This window comes from Eumetopias jubatus, unplaced genomic scaffold (assembly GCF_037043125.1).
Source record: "Eumetopias jubatus isolate StellerSeaLion01/CBP00866 unplaced genomic scaffold, mEumJub1_p1.0 scaffold_4, whole genome shotgun sequence".
NCBI classification, from domain to species: Eukaryota; Metazoa; Chordata; class Mammalia; order Carnivora; family Otariidae; genus Eumetopias; species Eumetopias jubatus.
In genome coordinates this window covers 88,639,282-88,660,875 of record NW_028274810.1, presented here as the reverse complement: position 1 = coordinate 88,660,875, position 21,594 = coordinate 88,639,282, and the positions used below count along the sequence as shown (strand labels likewise).

General features: G+C 53.4%; 1 protein-coding gene and 1 pseudogene across 2 annotated transcripts in view; one reads left to right on the top strand and one right to left on the bottom strand.

The window, feature by feature from the left end:
- The window catches only part of RUNX3 (RUNX family transcription factor 3), a 60,769-nt gene extending 48,070 nt beyond the window's left edge, over positions 1–12,699 (bottom strand). Inside the window, exons 1-2 of one of the 2 annotated variants that reach the window (XM_088022562.1) lie at positions 12,551–12,699; positions 12,220–12,314 (exon numbers count right to left, since the gene is read on the bottom strand). In XM_088022562.1, coding sequence (XP_087878688.1) covers positions 12,220–12,314; positions 12,551–12,627 — 172 coding nt within the window. In that variant the 5' untranslated portion in view covers positions 12,628–12,699. Of the gene's footprint in view, positions 1–12,219; positions 12,443–12,550 lie in introns of those variants that run through there. The other variant, XM_028114054.2, reaches the window with a different exon arrangement.
- Positions 12,700–16,026: 3,327 nt separating this feature from the next.
- LOC114217059 (integrator complex subunit 10 pseudogene) lies at positions 16,027–18,689 on the top strand (annotated as a pseudogene).
- The last annotated feature ends 2,905 nt before the right edge of the window (positions 18,690–21,594 follow it).

The window sequence follows — 21,594 nt, the reverse complement described above, 5'->3', positions numbered from 1 at the left end:
TGTGGAAGTGTTGGGCAGAGCCTGGTTTTGAAGCCCTGCTATACTGCTTCTAAATGACGTGACCTTAGACAAGTGCCTTCATTTCTCACGTTCCTCCTCTGGACGAAATACTGACCCTATGGGAAGTGTCGAGCCCAATACTCGCACAGTCAATTTCAGGGGTGAGTCAGGGCAGAAGAATGAGCACCAGGCAAGCATGGGGGTCCCTAAACAGGCAGAGGCAGGTGTGTGTGCATACCCCTCCCCCCGCATGGGGCAGCTGAAGGGGGATTTCCAGGGGACTTCTGCAAGATGCCCAGGCCAGTAGGCTCGGGCATGATGCTGGATCAAACAGAACACTCGGTAGGAGGGACCCCTAGGGGAGCTGGGGGCCCAGAGAGAGGAACTCAGAGGAAGAGGCCCCCACCAAAGTGCTCACAGTGCCGTCACGAGAAGGATAACACAGGCCCCGGCCAGATGAGAAAGAAGCCCTTTGCTTGGGCCATGGGATTCTGGCCCGGCTTTTTGGAGTGCTTTCCAAGTTCAATTTCGACCATGTTGTTCCTTGCCCTCTCTGGGCCTCAGCTCCCCGTCAATGCCCTGGTGAAAAAGGGCCACCATACATCAAGTGCCTTCTGAATGGACCATGCACTGTTCTTTACAAATCTCCCCTCTTTGGTCCTCAGGTGACAAGTGACCCATTTCTCAGATGAGAAAACTGAAGCCCAGTGTTGACTCACCCAGCAAGAAAGTGGTTCTGATCGATCAGGCTTGTGGAAGTGCTATCAGTTCTTCCCAGAAAGGGGAACAGTGGAAGCAAAGGAATGTACCTCCGTCGAGAATACCTTGATTAGCTCAAAGCTACGGTGCTGTGATGAGGTGCACAGGCTCCGGATGCGGGTTGCCTGGGGTGGAACCCCAGCTGGGTGACCTTGGGCAGGTGGATTAACCTCTCTGGCCTTCAGTTTCTTCATCTATAAAACTGACTTAATAATAGCATTTGTCTCATAGGGTTTTGAGGATTCAGTGAGCAGAGATATGTAAAGCACATCGTGCCTGGCATTAGTAAGAGCTAGATGTAAGTGTTTTCTGCTAATATTATAACTATTTAAGAGTTGAGTTGTTATAATTCTATTTCCTAGACAATAATGCATTTATTAATTCCAATTTTGTATTTTCCTTTTTGCACTGAGGATCCCGCTAATTTCTCTTTCAAGTCTTAAACAATTTCCTCTGTCCTTGAAAAAAATAATTCCCTGCCCCCACGGGGCCTGTAGCCAGGGTGGATTGAACAGCTTTTCCCAAAGTGGATTCCTCAGCACACCAGCCTGAGGAGGAGCCTGTGTTCCTTAGCATATTAAAGGCTCTGAAAAGTCCTTCGGCATAATACTCTGTTGAACATGGTTTGATACAGCCTTCCCCAGTCTTGTTTGGTCACAGAGCCCCTTTATTTCTGCTCAACACCTGACACCATCTGCTGAACACACGGTGGGAGATGCCCCCCTCATTTCCTGGTTTCTAGGAAATGGCAGACAGAGCCGAGCGAGCGAGAACTGTGAGTAATGCCCCTCACAGAGAGGCATGGTTCCACCCCTGCAGAAATCATCTGCACTAAAGCTCTTCCCGTGCTCCACGGGCCCCCTGTGCACTCTCCTTCGCTGTCTGGTTCAGTCCCCACAGCAGCCTCGGGAGGTCAGTAGCGTCAATATTCCCATCTCACAGATGAGGAAATTGAGGCTCAGGGAGGTTAAATGGCCACACGGCCAGTAAGTGGCAGATCCAGGAGACAAACCCACAGCTTCTGATTCTAAACCCCACATTCTTTTTCTGAACTTTGATAGGAAAAGTAAAAATAGATCTCATTCTGCCAGGATCAGTCTTCCCCCAGTGATTTGTTTTTAAAAATCTGAAGTGTACCCCCCCATACATTGAATGTATTACAAATTTAGAAATCTTTAGTAGCTTTTTTCTGATGACGAAAGCAATCCATGCTTGTTGTGTATAAGATTTTTCAAACATTTCGAGTTGGAAAAAGAAAAAGTCCATAATCTCATTCCAAGAGATAAAGCTGGGTGAGCAGTCGGGCAGACGCTCTCCTACATTTGCGTGGCCCAACAAGGTAGCCATCATGCCCATGTGGCTATTTAAATTAAAATAATTAAAATGAAATAAGATTAAAAATTTAGTCCCTCAGTTGTGCTAGTTGCAGACTGGGCGGGCACATTTTAGGGACAGCCTGTGCGTATATTCACACGTGACAAGGGGCTACAGCATTGAGTGATACAGACCTAGGACATTTCCATCATCACAGAAAGTTCTGTTGGACAGAGCTACACTAGTCTCTTCCCAGACATAGCCTGATGTACACGTATCATGATTACTAACATTCCTGATAAGGTTCCTGGATATGTTGTATGTCTCCACCTGACCTCACCCATGGAGAGAAGAGATAACTCCAGAGGTAAACGCCAGACGCAGGGAAAAATAGTCTGGAAGGAAATAGACCGAGTGACAATGGCTTTCTCTATGGGTGTTGAGATGAGAGTTTATTTTTAAATTTCCTAGATCCTTCAGGAGATCTACAACATAAAATGCAGGTGGGGTGGGGATGTTGATGGACTCGTGTTTTCCCTAATTAGTTCTTGCTGCTTCTAAAAGCTTCAAGGTATGATCTTACCCTAGGCTTAATTTATTATTAGTAGTAGTTCTTAAATTGTGGACTCATGAAGAGTGGAAGCCTGCACAAGTCCAAGGAATAAAACACAAAAGAAGGAAAGGCAGACAGAGGTTTATTCTCAAGCCCAGCACCCCCTAGCCCCAAGCCTAGGGCTGTTCTAGGCGGGGCCGGCTTCCTGGGCACCCAAGCCATGCAGTTGCTGACGGTGCCTTGCTTAGAAGAAGCCCATGCTTGGTTTAATGTTCTGTGGTTGCCATCCCGAAATTCCTTATGATTTTTGTGCAGGGGGCCCTACGTTTTCCTTTTGTGCTGTGCCCTGCAAATTGTGTCACCGGCCCAGTGCTGGGATTCTGCCCAGGATGGGTCGAGTTTCGACAGCTCTGAACCAGTGCCCTTGTCCTCAGACTGCAGACGTGCCCATCTACAGAGCACTCACTCTACGTGCCTGAGAAAAGTATGCTTCGATCTCTCAGATGTGTGTCTGGAGAGTAACAAAAATAGGGCTTGCGAGTGGGTGCGGGAGGGCCCCTGTGGTCTCTGTTCACACACATACCTGCGCTCAAGGTGCACGTCTACACTGGTCTATTTCAGAGGCGGCCTGGTGCATCATGGGATGCTCTGTCCCACATCACTGCCCAGCTTGGATCCTGCCTGGATTCCCTGCTTTGAACACCATGCCTGACCTCTAGGCCTGGCCCACCTCCCCTCCAGCCTCTTCTCCCTCAACCTCTCCACAAGACCCACAAGCTCTCCCATCTCTAAGAAACCGTTTCTATGTGATCCTTCTTCTATCCCTTAGCCCACAACATTAATTTTACCTGGACCACCAATGTTCCTTCCTTCCCAGACCTACTCATCTCAGACTCTACCTTTCCTGTGAAGCCGTCTGGAATTATTTGAGAAGGGCCTAGAGGTGCATTGGTTGCATAGAGGAGGATATAAATTACTTTGCCTGCGGGTGTCAGGGAGGGCTCCGTGGAGGTGGTAAGTTCCTGGGCCTTCAAGAAGAAGAGATGTCTGCCAGGTAGAAGGAAGAGCTTTGTTGGGCTGGCTTCGATGACAGACAGGTTCTAACATGCATTTGGGCTTCACCAGCTACTAGCTGCATGACCTTGGGTGAGTCCCATCCCTTTGCTGAGCCTCAGTTTCCCCATCTATAATAACAATACCCCCTACTACATGGATTACTGAAGAGATGAAGTGAAGTGAGATCCTCTTGCAAAGGAACCACACAGGGCCTGGCACATAGTAAGTCATCAACAAATATGGGTCCCATATCCCTTCCTCATTGCCTTTCTCCTCAAATGCTACTGTCAGTCAGTCATACCATTCCTGAGTCTGCTTATGTATTCATTTCTGCAAGAGAGGTAGGGATAGCTGTGATGAAGACTTAATGGGCTCCCGGGAGCATTTATGGAAGTCCCAGAAGGCTGAAGTTCGGCATAGACCGGAAGGGCATAGACCAGAGGGGTGTTGGCCTATCTCCCTGGGGCATTTTCCAGAGGTGAACTCTTTCTGCTTTGTCACGCTTTGTCACTAGAACATCGGCTCCAGGGGGGTTGGGGTGGGGTGGGTGGGGAGGGGAGGGATCTTTGCCTTTTGTTTGCTCCTGTATCCCCAGTTCCCAGAAGAGTGTGTGGCATGCATACAGTCGATGTTCAATAAATGTCCATTGGCAGATCAGCAGCTCCAACTGGTCCGCATCACATCCCAAGCCCGGGGCATTCCAGGAAAACGGTCTCCAGATTGGGACCACAATGTAGGCCACGAGCATTTCCTGAGTACTTGCTGTATGCATGGCTCTGCCCACCCCAGGTCAGACCCTTCCTCTGCGTCCTATGGAGGTAGGGCCCAGGAGGAAGATGACAGGCATGGGGATTTGGCAAGAGGAAGAGAGGGGAGGAGTGGCCCCACGCTGCAGCCTAGGCCGGTAGGAGGCCCAGCTCAGTGTTTACAGGTTTAGAAAACACTCAATCGCCAAATAATTCGTGACAAAGCCTCCTTGCCATAATTGCACTGTGTAGCATTAACTAGGACATTTTAGTGTTTTCCTTCCAGTCTTTTTTCTAAAGCTGCCTTGTGCTCAGAGCTGGCTTCTTTTCCTCTTTGGGGAGGTATATGGCTGCCCTGTAGGGGGAACCCCTGGGCCCCTACCACCCCTAACATGGGGCTCCTCACTCCAACCTTCCTGGACCTGACACATCTTCCTAAGATAGGAGGGTGTGCAGAACCCTGGGAGGGGCTTTGCCCCCCACCCCATACTTCCACCATGGGCAGGGAGCAGGACTCAGGTCCACTGAGGTAGGACTGCAGGGAAATCCTCAGCGTGGGGGGCACTTCCTGGGGCTGTGGGGCTGTTGATGCTCAGCCACAGAGCACCCAGGGAAGTTGAGTTTCAGGCAGGGGCATGACCAAAATGAACCTTTCCTCTCCTCTCCAACCCCTTACATTTCACCCTGTTTTCCATCTGAGTTTCCCCTTCCCTTAATACCTTCTGCTTGCTCTGCACCCAGCCACCTCTCTCCTCTAAACAAAGGTGAATGCGCCTGGCTGGCTCAGGTGGTGGATCATGAGACTCTTGATCTCGGGGTCGTGAGTTTGAGCCCCATGTTGGGTGCAGAGATTATCTACATAAACAAAAACTTAAAAAATAAAATAAACAGTGAGCAGGCCAGGCGGACCCACTGGCTCCAAAGTATCATGACTATAGGGACCCAGATGGGCGCCCTGGAGTAGCTGAGTGCTCAAGGTGGAATTTTAGTCACCAGGTCACACAGTGAAGGATGTTTTGAGGGGGGCCGACTTTGGTCACCCCTGCAAATCGTAAGTTATGGGTATCCACCCTTTCCGCCCACATGTAAGTCTGAACCTTTTGCCAAAAACACTTCCCAGACGCAAAAGAAAACCCCAAAGAGGAACCTAAACCTTCATGCCGCGGTGCCGATTGGACGGGAGTGCTCAGGCTCCCACCAGCAAGCCGTTTCAAAGAATGAGCCAGCCGGCCAAGGGGAAGTGAGGGGGCCCACTGGAAACCTCCCAGGCTGGTCAGTCCTGGTTCATTCAATTGCTTGCCCATTCATCCTCCCTTTCCTCCACCCATTTAGCATGAAACCCTAGGTGGTCCTTCTCCACAAGTGTGTGTGTATGTGTGTGTGTGTGTGTGTGTGTGTGTGTGTGTCGGGTGGGCGGGGTGAGTGAGGGTGGGGCAGGGCACTCCCCAGGCCTGAAGGGGACAGGGAGAGGACCCAGGGAGGCATCTGCGGGGGGTGGGGGGGTGTGTGGCCAGTAAGCTGGGCCTTGAGAGGAGACAGGCAGCTGTCTCACTTTCCCTGTCCCGCTCAGAGTCAGACAGGCTCTTCCTCAGGAGGCAGGGGGTGGGGCATTAAATAGGAACAATTTCCAGCATTTATGGATGGCTTGACTCTGCACCAGACCCTGCATTAAGCACATAATATATATTCTCATTGAATCTACCCAACCAGCTTTGAATTAGCTACTGTTTGTTCTCCTCATTTTAAAGATGAGGAAACTGAGCTCAGAGAGGTGAAGCGCTTTGTCTAAGGCCACACAGTGGGGAAGTGGCAGTGCCCGGCTGCAGCCTGGGCTTGTAACCACATTTTATGTTGCCTTGTCCCCAAAGAACACTCTCTTCTCCACCACCGTCCCAGAGAGCCCTCGACAAGGGGCCTCACAGTCTCTCTATAGTCTCCTCCATGCTTACCCATCTCTGGCCCTGAGAACATCTACCTTGGCAAGTGATAGAATTGGAGGTGCAGCGCGTGGCCCTAGCCCAGCCTGGGACAGACCGCTGAGTGAGCCCTTGCTGCCCACCAGCTCATGCATGGGGCTCCAGAGCAGGTCCCGTTCACTCCGTGAAAGCTCCCTTGGAGGTCAGTGCTCCCAGACCCATCTCACAGAGGGGAAAACTGAGCTCAGAGAGGTGAATTAACGCGTTGCCTACAAAACAGCACAAAGCTGGTCAGCCTGACTCCTACACTATGTGCCAGGTGGAATGTCTGTTGCTGGGTAGACAAGAAAACTTGGTTTCTTGCCACTGAATTCGACCTGACACAAGACTAGACGCCTTTTTGGGCCTCAGTTTCCCCATCTATTTAATGAGAGGTGGCACTCTCTGTCTGCCAGCTCCAGTATTTTCCTGTATTGGCTCACTGTTTCTGGTTCTTGTAACTTCTCAAGGTACGACTGGGTCTCACTCCAACCCCAGGCCCACAATTCCCAGTCCCCTCCCTCACACGGGGTGGGTTGGGGGCTGCCTTTGGGAGGTGCTATTTCAAGGCCAGTGACAGAGGGTCTGGGCTCCACCAGGGACTAAAGCTCTTCCTCCCTCCCTCCCTCCTTCCCTCTACTTCCACCAAGTAAGGCAGGACACTCGGCACTAAGGTGAGCACCAAGGCTGGCCCTGGGACTGAGAGCTTGGAGGAGGCCAAGGCTCTTTGGTGGTTGCAGGTGGTCCCGGGGAAGACTCCTGGCAGAGCGGGTGTTTGAGCTCCTTTTGAAGATGGGATGAGACTCCCCAGCTCCCAGGGGGCACACTCTGGGTGGTGGATTTGAGAGCGGGCCTGCAGATGAGGCGTCTCCAGGAGACGGAAATAAGGACTGGTGTTTTGGCCGCCTGGCCCTCCCCTGCCCCCAACCAAACTCTGAGCCCAGGCCTCAGTTTCCCCACCTACTGAGTAGCCTGGACTGGCTCAGAGGCAAGGCTGGGATCAGAGGATGCTGCTCTCCCCTGCCTCTCAGAGCCTTCTGGAAGGTCAGGTTTTCAGGCCCCGTTGCTCAGGGGCCTCCTTCTCCCAGCTCCCCTCCCCTGCATGAACTCCCCCACTCCCTCAGGCAACTAAGCAAGCCTCAGCTTTGATGCGGCCACCTCAAGCCTCAAGGCCCAGGCGTCAATGGGCCCTCTATGTGACCAGTGGGGCCGCTGGGGGCCGCCAGCTGCCGTAGTGGGCGTGGGTAAGGCCTGGACACACAGTCCCACTGTGTGGGGCCAGCTCATGCCCGCCCAGACCCTGTGGTGGGTGGGGGGCTCCCAGGAATGCCTCCCTGGGGGGCACTTTGGACAGACAGGGTGGTCTGGGGAGACGGGTGTGTGCAGGGTGGCCTCGGGAGCCACCGTCAAAGGGGCCCAGCAGACGTGGCGCCAGGTAAGCACCACAGTGGGCGCAGGATGGCTGGCGGTCCGTCTGGTCAGCCTGTTCATCTCCCAGTGTTGACGGGGGAGGGGGAGACTGCCATGGGCACACTACTCAGGGTGACAAACCGTCCTGCGGTGCCCGGGGTTTGGGACTTTCAGTGCAGAAACCAGGAGAGTCCCTTGTTGTTGGCTACTGCCCAGAGCTTAGGAAAGGACACTGACTGACTCTCTGGTCTGGGCAGCTTCCTCCGTGTCCAGTGACCTCTGAGTCAGACCATCTGGGCTAGAGCTGCCTGGCGCCATTTTGTCCAACCCCTGCCTCCACCCAAGCCTGCCTCATGCCTGAGAGGCCATTTTCCATTTCTCCCAGGCGTCTTCAGGGGAGGAGCTACCAGCCAACTACCCAACCACTGCTGAGAGAATCTTGGCTGGACCGGTGGCCCGACAGGCAGACCGACAGACCGGCTGTCCTTCAGCTCTTCCGCTCACTCTGGGCCATCCCGAGGGTGCCCAGAGTCATCTTATTCCTGTCTCTAAACCTTTGTCCCAGGCCATTCTCTCTCTTGGGATTCTTTCCCCCCTTTGTCACTTCTTCACCATGCAAGACCCAGCCTGAATGTCACTTCTCCAGGGGAATTGTTCTCCCTTTCTCCAGGTGGGCTAGTCCCCTTCGTTGAACTTCTAGACCCCCATTCTTCCCTCCTTATAACATTGATCACACCCCAGTGCAATTTTCAGTTTACTCATCTCTTTCCACACCTGACCTTGAGCTCTTCAAGGGCAGATAGGCTGACCCAGTCACCCTTGTATCCAAGATCCCAGCACAAGGCCAGGCTCATGGAAATTATAAGAATGAGGATGTTTACTGGGCATGCACTCTGTGCCAGGCACCCTGCTCATTTAATTCTCTCCAGAGCCCTGTGAGTTTGGTGTAATCATCATCCCCATTTTACTGATGGGGAAACGAGTACAGAGCGGTGAAATGACTTGCCCCAGGCTACACAGTTAGCGAGGGGCAGAGTCAGAATCCAGAGCCTGAGCTTGAATCTCCATACTCTACTCCCTGATAAGCTTTAGTGGGAATCCCGGATAAATGGAAACCTTTGCCTCCCCAGGGTCTCCTAAATCCTGCGTGTTGCAATTCAGGCCCATTTCCTCCAGTTTCTTCCCCAGAAGAGTACCCCAGTGGGGAGCACTATTGCCCGCATGGGTGCAGTTAAGGGGTGTGCTGCGAGGGGGTTGCCCCGGAGAAGGGCCTCACGGGCAGTTTAGAGCTGTGGATGGGCCCTTGGGCATCCTCAAGGCCCTTGCCTGTGTTTGTCAGTTGGGGAAACTGAGGCCCAAAGAGAGGAAGGGACTTGCCCACAGTGGTGCAGTACGTCTGAGTCAAAGCCATTAGGCCTCAACGTCTCCATTTGTCAAAGAGAGGAATAAATACGCTTTGTCTGGGGCTAGTCCCAGCAGAGGAGGAGGCAGAAGAATGGAGAATTGCTGGGGTCCCAGGGGCACCCCAGGAGACCCCGTGCCCTCTCACTCCTTCCATCTTGGTGCCTGGAACTTGGCCGTCAGTCTGCCAACTTTCTGGGTTGAGCCTTGCCCTGTTTCCTCCTCACCCTCTACTTCACGATGGGAATGGCTCTCCGCCCTCTTCCCAGACCTCTTCCTCATAGTGAACTGAGGTACCTTTAGGAATTGGGAAGCCACGTGTTTGAAAGCTCCCCAGGGTGACGTCTTGGGGTCCTGAGGACCCCGCCCCCCCCCCCCCCCCCGCCAGCATGGCCTCCTGCTGGGGGGCTGGGGCAGTAGGCCTGGAGGTCCTGCTTGCCCTGAATTCAGGACGTCTGTGCACTGGGCTGGGAACACATGACATGTTTCCTTTCACGAACCTCCAACTAAAATGCAGCTTCTTTTTCCACAGTGATTTTGTCACCAGTTGAAATCACAGATGTTCTTCAGTGTCGTGAGGGCTGTCACAGGTGATCTGGAAACACCATTTACCCTCGTCACCACCTTGTGGTGGCTGTTACTGGAGCTCCTGAGCTCTCTGCGCTCCATGTGTCACGACAGAGGCACGTGGTCACAGTCTCACCACTTGCTTTTTTTTATAGTTTGATAACCATATTTCCATAGATTTGGTTTCCTGCACAGTCCTTCAGATTTGGTTTTTTTGCACTTAAAAGTGTGATTCTGAGAAGGACTCTATAGGCTTCCTGAGGCTCCAGAAAAATCTGTGGCTCAGAACAGGTTAAGGACCCTGCATAGGGCAGTGTAGAGCCCAGGATTTTAGCACCCAGGGGTTGTATCTCTCTGGGGACAGAATTGGCGGTGGCAGCCCTGTGAATCTCGGGGGACAGATCCCCCAAGTAAGTGTGCTGTAAGCAGAACATGGGGAATGGAGCTGGGCAGGAGAGAAGGGGCCAGCCAGTGTGGACAGACGCCTCAGACCCCAGACCTGGAGCCATCCCCACGGCCCCTGGCTTACAAAGCACATCTGTGTCCCTGTCCACCGGGAATCAGCCTGCTGTGCCCAGCAGCCTCCTGTCTCTGGGCTCACACTGGGCCCAAAGCCACCAGCTCCCTTCTCGCTCAGCCTCTGCGCTGTTCTCTACCATCTCGGGCTCTGTGGCCTCAGGAACCCATCTTAGTTGGCAGCTCCTTAGTCTTGTCTCCCAAGATTCCTTTGTTTTAAGCTGTACATTTCTCCATCTTGCTCATGGAGGGAGAGACACAGATTACAAAGACCCAGCAAATGGTTTTTATAAACTCTTATTTTCTTGCCACAGACTGCCTTTAATTAGCTCTGGGGACTACAAAGGGAATAGCGTTATAATAGGAGCAGCTTGAAGGAAGGAGCCACGGCTGTCAGCTCCCAGACCTGAGGCTGTTGCTTGTCACCAGCCACAACCAGGTTTGGCGGGAGTGCATCCGCCTCAGGGATGGCAGCACCCCCCCCCCCGCCCCGTCCCGTCCCCATCTGCAGCCGTATAGCCTGCCTCAGCTTCTCTCCAGACAGGAGGAAGGGGTCCCACCTCAGATAAGCCCTTGCAGAAACCTTTAAACAATAAGCACTCAAATGCACTTTGGTCCCTGCCCAGAGCTGGCCGCCCAAGGACTGGCTCTGAGTCACTCTGTTAGCCAGCAGTGGGACGGGCCGATGGACAGAAAGGCAGACAGACAGTCAGACCAACTTCTGTATCTCAGCTGAGGAAAGGCAATGCTGACCACCTCAGCTGAGGAAAGGAAACACCAACACCTGCCCCCCCCTCCGCCACCGCGCTTGGAGTTTTAGATCCCATTCAGCCCCTCTATTCTAGAGGAGAACCTGTTTCCATGTACAACCCCGAGGCACTGCCCTCATACACAGCCCATCCTCAGCCTCAGACGATCAGAATGTCACAGCCACAGGGGCCTCCGTTTGGGGCACAGAGAGGTTACGTTACTTGCCTAAGGCCACTGGGCAAGGTAGCTACCAACCTGGGACTCAAGCTCAGGGCCTCTGGACCCCCAGGCTCAGGTGCCACAGCCCCATCTGGACTCCTGCTGGGGGGCAAGGGAGAGGAAGGCAGCAGGGGGCTGTCTGAGGCCAGGGATCATCAGCCCTAAGAGCCAGGCAGAGGCAGCAAGTCTCTCCCTGAGTTCCAGCCTCCATCAGAGGTTCCAAGTGGGGGATCCAGGAACCCTATCCTTTTTGAAGGACAGAGCCCAAACCTCTGGGTTGCTCTAGGCCATGAATAGAGGCAAAAGCCACCCAGAAACACTTTCTTTTCCCCTGTGGCCAAATCTGTAAACCTTCCCCAGGCCTGCTCCCCCAACGCTCAGTCAGCTTCGGTGCATCCCAGAGCTCTGCAAGTTCTCCACAAAACCCTGTAGCCTCCTTCTCCTCTCTCTGCTTCCCTCGGCCCAGGATGACTTGGAAATTCTGGGAGAGGTCCTCCGAAAGATCTCCAGGTCCTTGGCTCTTGACAGAAGCTGGCCTGGCTCTGGGAGACCTGAGTGTGTCCCGGAGCCCGCGTCTGCCTGAGCTCGGGTGGAGGGGCAGGGGCTAGGGCTGCAGGGCCCAGGAGCCCCATCAGTGAGGCAGGGAGCCTCAGTTCACAAGGATACCCTCCGTGTCCTCTCCACCCCAGGACCCTTCGAGGTCGGCCGCTGAGGTCTCGTGGCATCCATTTCCCCCACCACTTACTGTCCCCACCAACTGCGGATAAAAGTCCCACAAAAGTCCACTGCAGGAGACCACGGAGGCCACCAACCCCTCTTCCCACCTCAGGCTTTCAGGACGCAGCGGATTTAGGGAGGCAGGCCATGCACTTGAAGGCAGCCAGGGTGGTCGGTGGAGGGATGCCGTCCGGGGCCTGGCCACAGCTCCCCACCCAAAAGGATCAGCCCAGGGCCCTGGGCAGTCGTTACTCACCGCGGATGAAGGTTGGCGAGTAGGTCGGGAAGGAATCGAAGATGCTGTTCGATGCCATGGCCATGCCCCTCTCTGAGGAAGGCGAGAAATCAGACCTTCAAGGGGTTGGCTTGGGATTGACTTGGTTGGCTGTCGTTTTACTTTTCCCTAGCTACTTTTGAAAATAGAAGGGGGGGTGGTAGTGTCGCTTTTTGTTTGTTTTTTTTGTTTTGTTTTGTCTTTTTTTTTCCCCTATTGCTACGAAAAAGAAAAAAGGAAAGAACGCGAGAGTGCGTGTGTGAGTGAGAGAGAGAAAAAAAAATCCCCAAGGAAAGTAAGTTTCTGTTTGTACCCAAGAATTTGGATTCCCAGTCCCACAGGAATGTCTAGCCACAAATTTTCAACAGAAGCGTATGCAGAGTGTATCATTAGATGGCGGGAAGGGGCCAGGGCAGAGGAGCTCACAGGGCAGCCAGAGCAGAGCCAGGCCCAACATCAGCGCCACGGGGAATGAATGAATGAGGCTCACCCCCGACAGAGCCCGGGCTCCAGTGGGTGCGAGGGCGGCCCGGGGGTGGGGAGGATCAGGAGCCAACCAGCACCCGCGCAGGGCCCTGAAGGCGGCCGAGGGCCTGGCCTTGTGGTTCTGTGGTTGAGGGACCAGGCCTTCACAGTGTCAACCCAACCTCAGCTCACAGGATGCAAGAAGCCAGCTCGCGGCCTTGGCCCATTGGCTGGGCTGGGGTCACCTGGGCTGTGACGTCACAGCCTCTTAGAAGATTTTGTGGCTGCCTCTCTCTCCTTTTGGAAAAAAGAAAAAAGAGAGAGAGAGAGAGAGAGAAAGAGAAAGGGAGGGGGGAAAAAGTGATGGCTTTTATTTGTGGGGCTGGCCTCAGCACGCGGCCCGGGAGCAGAACTGAAAGCAGTTAGAGGGGGTGGTTGGGCGGTGGTTTGGATCCTGTAAGGAGACTCATTTTTAATTAAGGCCAGTGTTGGCCTGGGCGGGCTGGGAGCCCCGAGGGCTCTCACCAGACCCACCAGCGGGTGGTAGGGCTCCCCTCCGTGGCCCCCGCCCCAGGGCTGCGGCTGACACCCTGCCATGGTCCACCACTGCTGTTGCCAGGGAGAAGCGTCCACATGTGTGGCACTTCAGGGGGATTTTACGGCAGCTGGGATTAAGTACAAAGGGAAACACATGAAGTGGCATCACCCCAGTGCAGCCTGCCCACTGAGGCCTCCCTGGCGAAAGCCAGCAGCAGGGCCGTCCATGCCCAAGGAGCCCTCTGCGGAGCTTGGGTTCTGAGCCCTGAGCTTGGCATTCAAGGCCCTTTGTTCATTTTGCCCGCTTTCAACTCCTTGGGGTTCTCTGTTTTAGCCGAGTGTGTCTGGGCTTCCCGGCCTCCATGGCAGTCCCCACCCCCCCACCCCCCCACTCCCAACAAACACACCCCTGCCATTACCCTTTATCGGGACACTTTTGGAATCCTTCATGTCCCAGAAGGTTCAAGGCTCAGAGGGACTCCGAAGTAGAAAAGACACGGGAAATGATTCAGTCCTACACTCTGTCCCCAGAAGCCCGGTCAGGTGGGGGCTGGGGTGGGAGGTGGAGTGTGGCGGCTTTCACGGTTTCCCTTGCAAGCTCTACTTGCCCATTTCATAGGTCAGACGCTGAGGCCCAGGATGTTGAAGTCAGCGTGTGCAAGGCCACAGAGTATTGTGAGTGGGATTAGAACACCAGCCTCTGATTTACTAGCCTGGTCTCAGCCGTAATCCCACAGCACCCTGCAGTGCCCTCTGGGCTCAGTCCTGAGACTTCAGGAAGCCCTCTGCCACCTGGGCACTGCCCTCTGGCCTCTCCCAGGGAGCCTGAGCTTGGAGCCAGGCCCCGGAAACCATCCTCACACTCGTGGTGGTCTCTGAAGGCCAACAGGGAGCAGGAGGGGCATCCAGGAGGAGGAGGGGCTGGTCCACAGCCCCACAGAGCCTGGTTCCTGCCCACAGCCACACTGGTCACCAGGGAACAGTACGCCCTTGGAAACTCGCTGCCTGGGTCTCCTGGGGAGCCCCGTGAAGGCTCAGTCTTTTGTTCCTCAATGGCGAGTGGGTGGTGGTAGCGGTGGTGGGTTGTCATTTGTCCAGGGAGGAAGCAGGTTTATGGTAAAAGCCACAGGGTTCTGGAGTCAGATTTGAGTTCCACTCTCAGCTCTGCTGAATCCCAGCTGCAAGACCTGGGGTAAGTCACTTCCCCTCTCTGGACCTCAGTTTCCTTCCCTGTCAAATGGGGATAACACATTTCTCGCAGGGACAGGCAACCGGGTGAGGGCACCATAGACATTGTTTCCTTGCCAGAGTCTCCGTGACGCAGTCTGGGGTCTGTTATGAGTAGGCACAGGTAGAGAAGCGTCGGTCACATAGGAGGACAGACGGCCCCCATTGTGAGCCAATCAGCTGGCCCGGCCTGGGCAGGGCTGTTTGAGTCAGTGGAGCATGGAGCCTGCCAAGGGGCCCAGGCCTCCTGGTTACATTTGGAACATTTTGGAGTCTGCCACATTGTGAAACAGATCAGAGACAGACATGGCAGGAAAGACCCTCTTTAACAGAAGTGGAAACTGAAGTCCCCCGAGGGGCAGAGACTCCCCCAAGCTCACCCAGTGAGTCAGTGGAACCCTGGCCCCCTGCTTCGCAGCCCAGGAGTTGTTTCCGATCTACTAACACCACCTCCAGTTTCAAACAGCCCACCCTAACATGCTTCGCTGTTTTTCCCATGTGTAAAAGTGGGTCCCCCTATAGCAATCTGTAACTTGGTCACCCTGAGGGATTTCCCCTTCCCCGGGAAGCTGAGTCTAGGCCCAGGAACAGGAGGAGGTGCAGAAGGCTGTGTTGGGCCCAGGGGCACATCTGCCCAGCGGGTGGTTTACTGTGTTCCTGGGTGCCTGGTTTGGTCCATCCCTAAAGAGGCTTATCATCTCCACATGCCCCCTTGGAAGCCCGAATGCCAGCCTGAATGAACCCCTGGAGGCTGCTGGGGAAGCAGAAAGAACATTCCTGAGGCTTGCCTTTGGAATATTCCTGAAGCCGTGAGACTGTGGGCCAGAGGCTATTTTTGTGAGCCTGCTTCCTTGCCTGTAAGATGGGGCTAATTGCAGCGCCCGCTTCTGACCATTGCACAAAGGATTAAATGAGAAAATATTGGGAGTGCACCTGGCACATAGGAGCTGCCCAGTTCCTGGAATTCCCTTCCTTTAGCTCCAACTGTGCACTCTCCCAGCATGCAGCGCGCGGCCGTGTTTCCTCTTGTTCTCCACTGAAAAAAACATCTGAGGCCTCCGAACCAATCAGCTCAGGTTAATCTAGAAATTTGGTGGAGGAAGGGAATCATTAAAAAATAGTATTTATGTGCCATAAACCCTTTATTTTAACTTTAATCGTATAAATGTGCATTAAATGGTCTTCGTCTTGGTCTTCTGGCTTAAGCCAGCCCAGCAGGCACCTCCTACAATTTCCAGCTTAGACTTCTTTGAAGTGGAATGTGAGTGTCAAGATGCCTACGAAGAAATCCGCATCCAGTAGCATCTAGAGTTTACTATTTTCCCCAATCTTTTACCATGTCCCACCCCTACCAAATTCAATTTATTCTTAGCAACTTGCCTTTGCCAAGTCTTTCCAAGGTGTTCAACCTAGTTTCCTAGAAAGAGTCACTCCTGTTTTGCATCGTATCATTGATAACATTGCCTTGCTATCAGTGAGGGTCCAATCAGGAAAACAGAAGCTCCTTTGAGTATTGGAAACAGAGGAAAGTTAATTGGGGGGTTATTGGCAACACGGGTGATGGAAGAGCTGAGAAGCCAAACCGTGGTGGTGAGGAGCCCCAAGATCGGCCACAGCAGGAAGCCACTGCCACCCTTCGGCAAGAGAGATGAAGGGAGAGGCGGTGTTGCCAGCACACCCTCCCCCACCTGCGGAAGCAGAGCGTGGTACAACAGAGTAGAATTTGTTGGAGCCACAGAGGAGACTCAGCCACTGTGGCAATGCCCCCCCTAGACAAATATCAAAGGGGCTCTCTCTTCCTCCCATCCTTTAACCTCCTCCCAGTACCTCCTATCTGTGGAGTGGAGCCAGAACCAGCTGACTTAATGGAATCAGAGCCCTGCATTATAGAGCCTAGTGGGGGAAGGGGGTAGAATGGATCTGAGGGCAAAATGGCCCTAGCCTGGCATAATATCCAATGACATTTTGTAATCATGAAAACCCAACTGGCATAAATGGTTTTGAGAACAAACCCAACTGATGTTTGGCAAGTCGACAGCTCAGTGGGTTGGTGAGAGCAGAAGGTGTGGATTCCAGCAAGGGCTCTGCTAGCCAAAGGGATCGATTGACGTATAACAGCAGAAATGCCGCTGAACTGCATGAGCTGGTTACACGGAGATTAGTTACGAAAGTACCTACTATGAATGGTGATAAAATCTGTCTTCTCAAGCTGTGTGCAGAGCTGAAACTTTCACTATAACCTTGGGCTACAGTGACTGGGGAGTGATGCCACCAATCAGGAGCACTGGCTGCCTGGCCATCTAGGAACTTTAGAAAGAGGGCACACCCTTGCACCCACGGCACCTTCCCAATATCCTGCAGGATAGGGGTGGCTCTCTTTGATTTTCTGATGAGGAAAAAACCAGTCCCAGGGATTACCCCCAAGTTCTAGCCTCTAGGAGTCAGCTTGGATGAAATAGGCAGCGGGATTGAGGCAGGCACTGGCCTTAGATTTCAAATTCTGGTCTTCCACCAGCAAATCACAGTGCTGGGCTCAAGGAAGGTGCTGGAGTGTGATACCTGCTGCAGGCTGCCAAGGGCTCTCCACCTTCAGGCCTCCTGCACAGAGACATTGTCCTTCCTCTAATAATTAACAACCATGGTGTCCGATTGCCTGCCAATTTATTATATAAGTACTTGAACAAAGCAGCTGAATTTTATATCAATTATGTCACTAGGTCTACTCAAATAGAGAGTCAGCATCAAGGTACCCAAGAAGCATCTGATTTAACGTCACCTAGCAAACGGAGCTCTCAGAAGTACATGATAGAAGGGCTGACTGAAAAATCGTCTCAGATTGTGGACCCTTGGGAGAGGTTGTTTAAGATTTTAAATGTTGTTGGAAGAAGAAACTGTGGTGATATTTTGCATAGAATGAAGGATCTCTGCAGATACATGAACAACTTGGATAACGAAGCTCATGCAAAATATAAAAACCAAGTGGTTTATTCCACTATGTTGGTCTTCTTTAAGAATACATTCCAGTATGTCAACAGCATACAACCATCTCTATCCCAAGGTCCTAATGCCCCAAGCCAAGTTCCACTGGTTCTTCTTGAGGATGTATCAAATGTGTATGGTGATGTAGAAATTGATCGTAACAAACAAGTACATAAAAAGAGGAAACTAGCTGAGGGAAGAGAAAAAACCATGAGTTCAGACGAACGAAGACTGCTCAGCAAAAGGAAGGAATCGTCACATCGTAGTCAATAAAGCAGAGCTTGCTAACTCCATTGAGGTGCTCGAGAGCTTTAAGCTAGCCAGGGAGAGCTGGGAGTCGCTCTACTCCCTGGAATTCCTTGACAAGGAATTTACAAGAATTTGTTTGGCCTGGAAGACAGATACTTGGCTTTGGTTAAGAATCTTCCTCACTGATATGATCATCTATCAGGGTCAATATAAAAAAGCAATAGCCAGCCTGCATCATCTAGCAGCTCTCCAGGGGTCGCTTCCTCAGCCGCAGATCACAGGACAGGGGACCCTGGAGCATCAGAGGGCGCTCATCCAGCTAGCGACCTGCCACTTTTCTCTAGGGGAGTACAGAATGACATGTGAACAAGTCCTTGATTTGATGTGCCACATGATACTCCCCATTCAAGATGGAGGCAGATCACAGGAGGAACCCTCAAAAATAAAACCCAAATTTAGAAAAGGTTCAGATCTGAAGTTGCTGCCTTGTACCGGCAAGGCTATCATGCCGTTCTGCCTGCCTCTAATGCTGGCTTGCTTTAAGCTCCGAGCTTTCGTGGACAGCAGGGACGACATGGCGCTGGGCCACGTGATTGTCTTGCTTCAGCAAGAGTGGCCATGGGGAGAGAATCTTTTCTTGAAAGCTGTCAGTAAGATTTGCCAACAAGGAAATTTCCAATATGAGAATTTTTTCAACTATGTTACAAATATCGATACGCTGGAGGAATTCCCCTACTTAAGGACTCAGGAAGGTGGGAAAATTCATCTGGAATTACTGCCCAATCAAGGAAGGCTGATCAAGCACCACACGGTCACTCGGGGCATCACCAAGGGCGTGAAGGAGGACTTCCGCCTGGCCATGGAGCGCCGGGTGTCCCGCTGTGGTGAGAACCTGATGGTCGTGCTGCACAGGTTCTGCATCAACGAGAAGATCTTGCTCCTTCAGACTCTGGCCTGACCGGAGCCCTTTCCGCCAGAGGAAAGGCAGCTCCGAGCCGTGGGATTTTTTGTGAAGACATAAAGCATTCATAAATGTTGCCGTTACAGCTCTTAGAAAGAAGAAAACCTTCTGAGTTCCAACTCTTTGGTTGCTTAAAAGTAGTTCCCAAGAGCCTGAGACGCTATTTCTATTTTTCAGAGTCATTTTTTGTAATTTTTGTAAAACAAAAGAACCTTTTATTTTGTAAATAAAAATCATCCTAAGTTTGGGGCTTTAAAAAAAAAAAAGATAAGGTTCCCCTGCGCCTCTCCCCCAACTCCTTCCAACAGTCAGCCGGGTCTACACCCTGCTCTAGCGTAGACCCATGTTCAGGGTAGAAGATGCGGCCTGCAGGCCACGCAGCCCACCCAGGGGCCAGGACACCCAGGCCAAGGCCAAGGATCAGTAGCTAAGAACCTACCACTCAGGACGCACGGGCCGAGAGCTTTATGCACAGTGTCTCCAATGGTGGCCTCTCAGACCACCAACCATGCCCAGTTTCCAGGGGGCAGTCAGAGAGGTGAAGAGACCTGCCCACGGTCACCCACTTCGCAGGTGGAGGAAGCAGGATTCAACCTCAGCCTGCCCTCCGCCCGCTTTCTGGGCTCCTTCTCCCCTCCCCACCCTCAGCCTCTCTCTTTCCTGTTGTTTGGTTCAAAAGACTGCTCATGGTGCCCCCTTCAGAACCAAACCCTTCCCCTGTCCTCCTCCCCCTTCCTGCATCAGCCCCCTTCTCCCGGGCCCCCCTCTGCTGGGCCCCTCACGGCCACGCCAGGGCAGCCGGGCGGTCCCACAGGTTCAGTGGCACCGAGGACTTATGACTGTCTTTAGCCACAGCATTTGCCTCACCAAGGACCCCAGCAGCTCTACTCAAAGCTTTTCCTCCTGCCTGAAATTCCACCATGAGTGCACCTTTGGGTCCGGATACAGTTCGGTCATAAGTCCTGTGTTACAAAGGCAGACACTACTGGGTGCAGGAGCCGTGGAACCCCAGAGAGGGGTTGGCCACCTGGGGTGGGGGGGGGAGAACGCGGGCTGAATTCCATCCCAGAAGGGGCCGTCCCCCCTCTCTCTGGGGAGAGCGTCCCCTGGCCTCAACTAAAGGATCTCTGCCGCTCCCCCATCCCCCATCCCACTACCACCTCTGCACAAAGCCAACCAGGCAGAGATGGTTCTCCCCGTTTCACAGCAGGGGACACTGAGGCTCACCGAAGGAAGGGCCTCACACACGGTTGCAGGGTGAGAAGGGGATTCAACCGCACGAGTGCTGCTGCCATGTCCCCTGTAACCCTTGACCCCCCCTTCTCTCCTTCAAGTCCCCTCTGGGGAGGTCCAGGTGCTGGGGACTTGGTGTCAGAAGAACCAGGTTCAGATCCCAGCTTTGGGATTCCCAGTCATCACGTGTGATGTCAGTTGGTCCCATCAGCACCTCACCATCCTCACCAAAGCCCCTATTTCCCAGGGTGTGCAGGTGAGGGGGGACCCCTGGGAAGGGCGTGTGGCAGGCACTTGGCAGGGTAAGCTGCTAAGGGCCTGAGAGCCCTGGGCAGCCGCCGGGGTGGGGGTGGGGTGGGGAGAGGAGGAAGGCAGAGTTGGTGGCAGGAGGGGGCATGTGGCTGATTCACAACCTTCCCCTGGTTCTTGGGGCCCCCAGCAGATTCCCACCACCCAGTCCCACCAAGGCCCCGCTGGGAGAGGCCCTGACTCTCCTGGCTGCTAGGGGCTGTCCCCAGCAGAGGGCTGCCTGAGCCTGGGTCCCAGGCTGCAGGACGGGGCACGCTGGGGAGATCACCGGCCACAGCACATCCTCCCTGAGACGCTGGTCAGCCCAGCGGCCTCTCGTGTTCCTCTGGGGCCTGGAAAATCTTGCCCATAAGATGCTGTCCCCCCTCAGCATCCAGGGGCCCCTCAAAGGAAGAAAGAAAACCCCAAACTGCAGCCCCCTTTGGCTCATAAAACCATCTTTCTCTGAGTCTTTCGGTGGAATAATCTATTTTTAGCATCAAAGAGCTCTGCCAGGGGCCTAGACCTGCTGAGGGACAGCTTTGTGTGACCACAAAGGGGCGGGAGGCGGGCACTCCTCAACGGGTGGGGTGGGAGGGTGGCAGGAAGGGTGCCCCCCATCCGCAGGGCTGGCTGAGGGGGGCCCTCGGAGGGCCGCAGGCTGGGCACCAACTTTCCATTCAGCGAACTTGTCTGCGCTGGTCCTGTACCCCGTCCCCCGTTCCCTCTCGCGCTTTCTCCCCACAAACCTGGTAATAGCAACTGTAACAATAATCATAAACTAGCGCTTACCATGTGCCAGGCATTCTTCCAAGAAGCTTCTGTAAATTAATTCACTTAATTTACAGTAATCTGACCATTGAACAGATAAGGATCTTGAGACTCAGAGGGGTTCACTGACTTGTTCAGGTTCAGCTCAGAGGAATGGAACCAGGATTTGAACCCCAACAGCCCATTTTACCATGATTTAGTCTCATTTTACAGCTGAGCAGAAGAGACTCAGAGAAATGGATGAACTTTCTCCAAATAACCTGGATATGAAATGGTAAGGTCAGGGTTCATGACCAGGCTCCCCGACCCCGGGCCCTTGCCTCTGGACACCCGGGACCTTGGTTACTCCTCCAACAAATGGGGTGTGTGTGTGTGGGGGGGGTACTCCCGTTGTACTGAGAAGGAAACTGAGGCCCAGAGGAGAAGGGACTGTTCTGTGCTTACAGAGTTGGAAGAGGTGGAATTGGAATTCCAGAAGCTTTTTCTCCCTCCCCAACCCCCTGTCTCCCACCCTACCCCCAGCCCCCAGCCCCCAGCCCCTGATGCTCTCCTTGAGGGGGCTGGGCCCCAGGGGAAGCCAGGATCAGGTTGTAATGTTTAAAAACTGATTTGGTCTTTAATGTTATTTCCATCCTCTCTCTATCTTG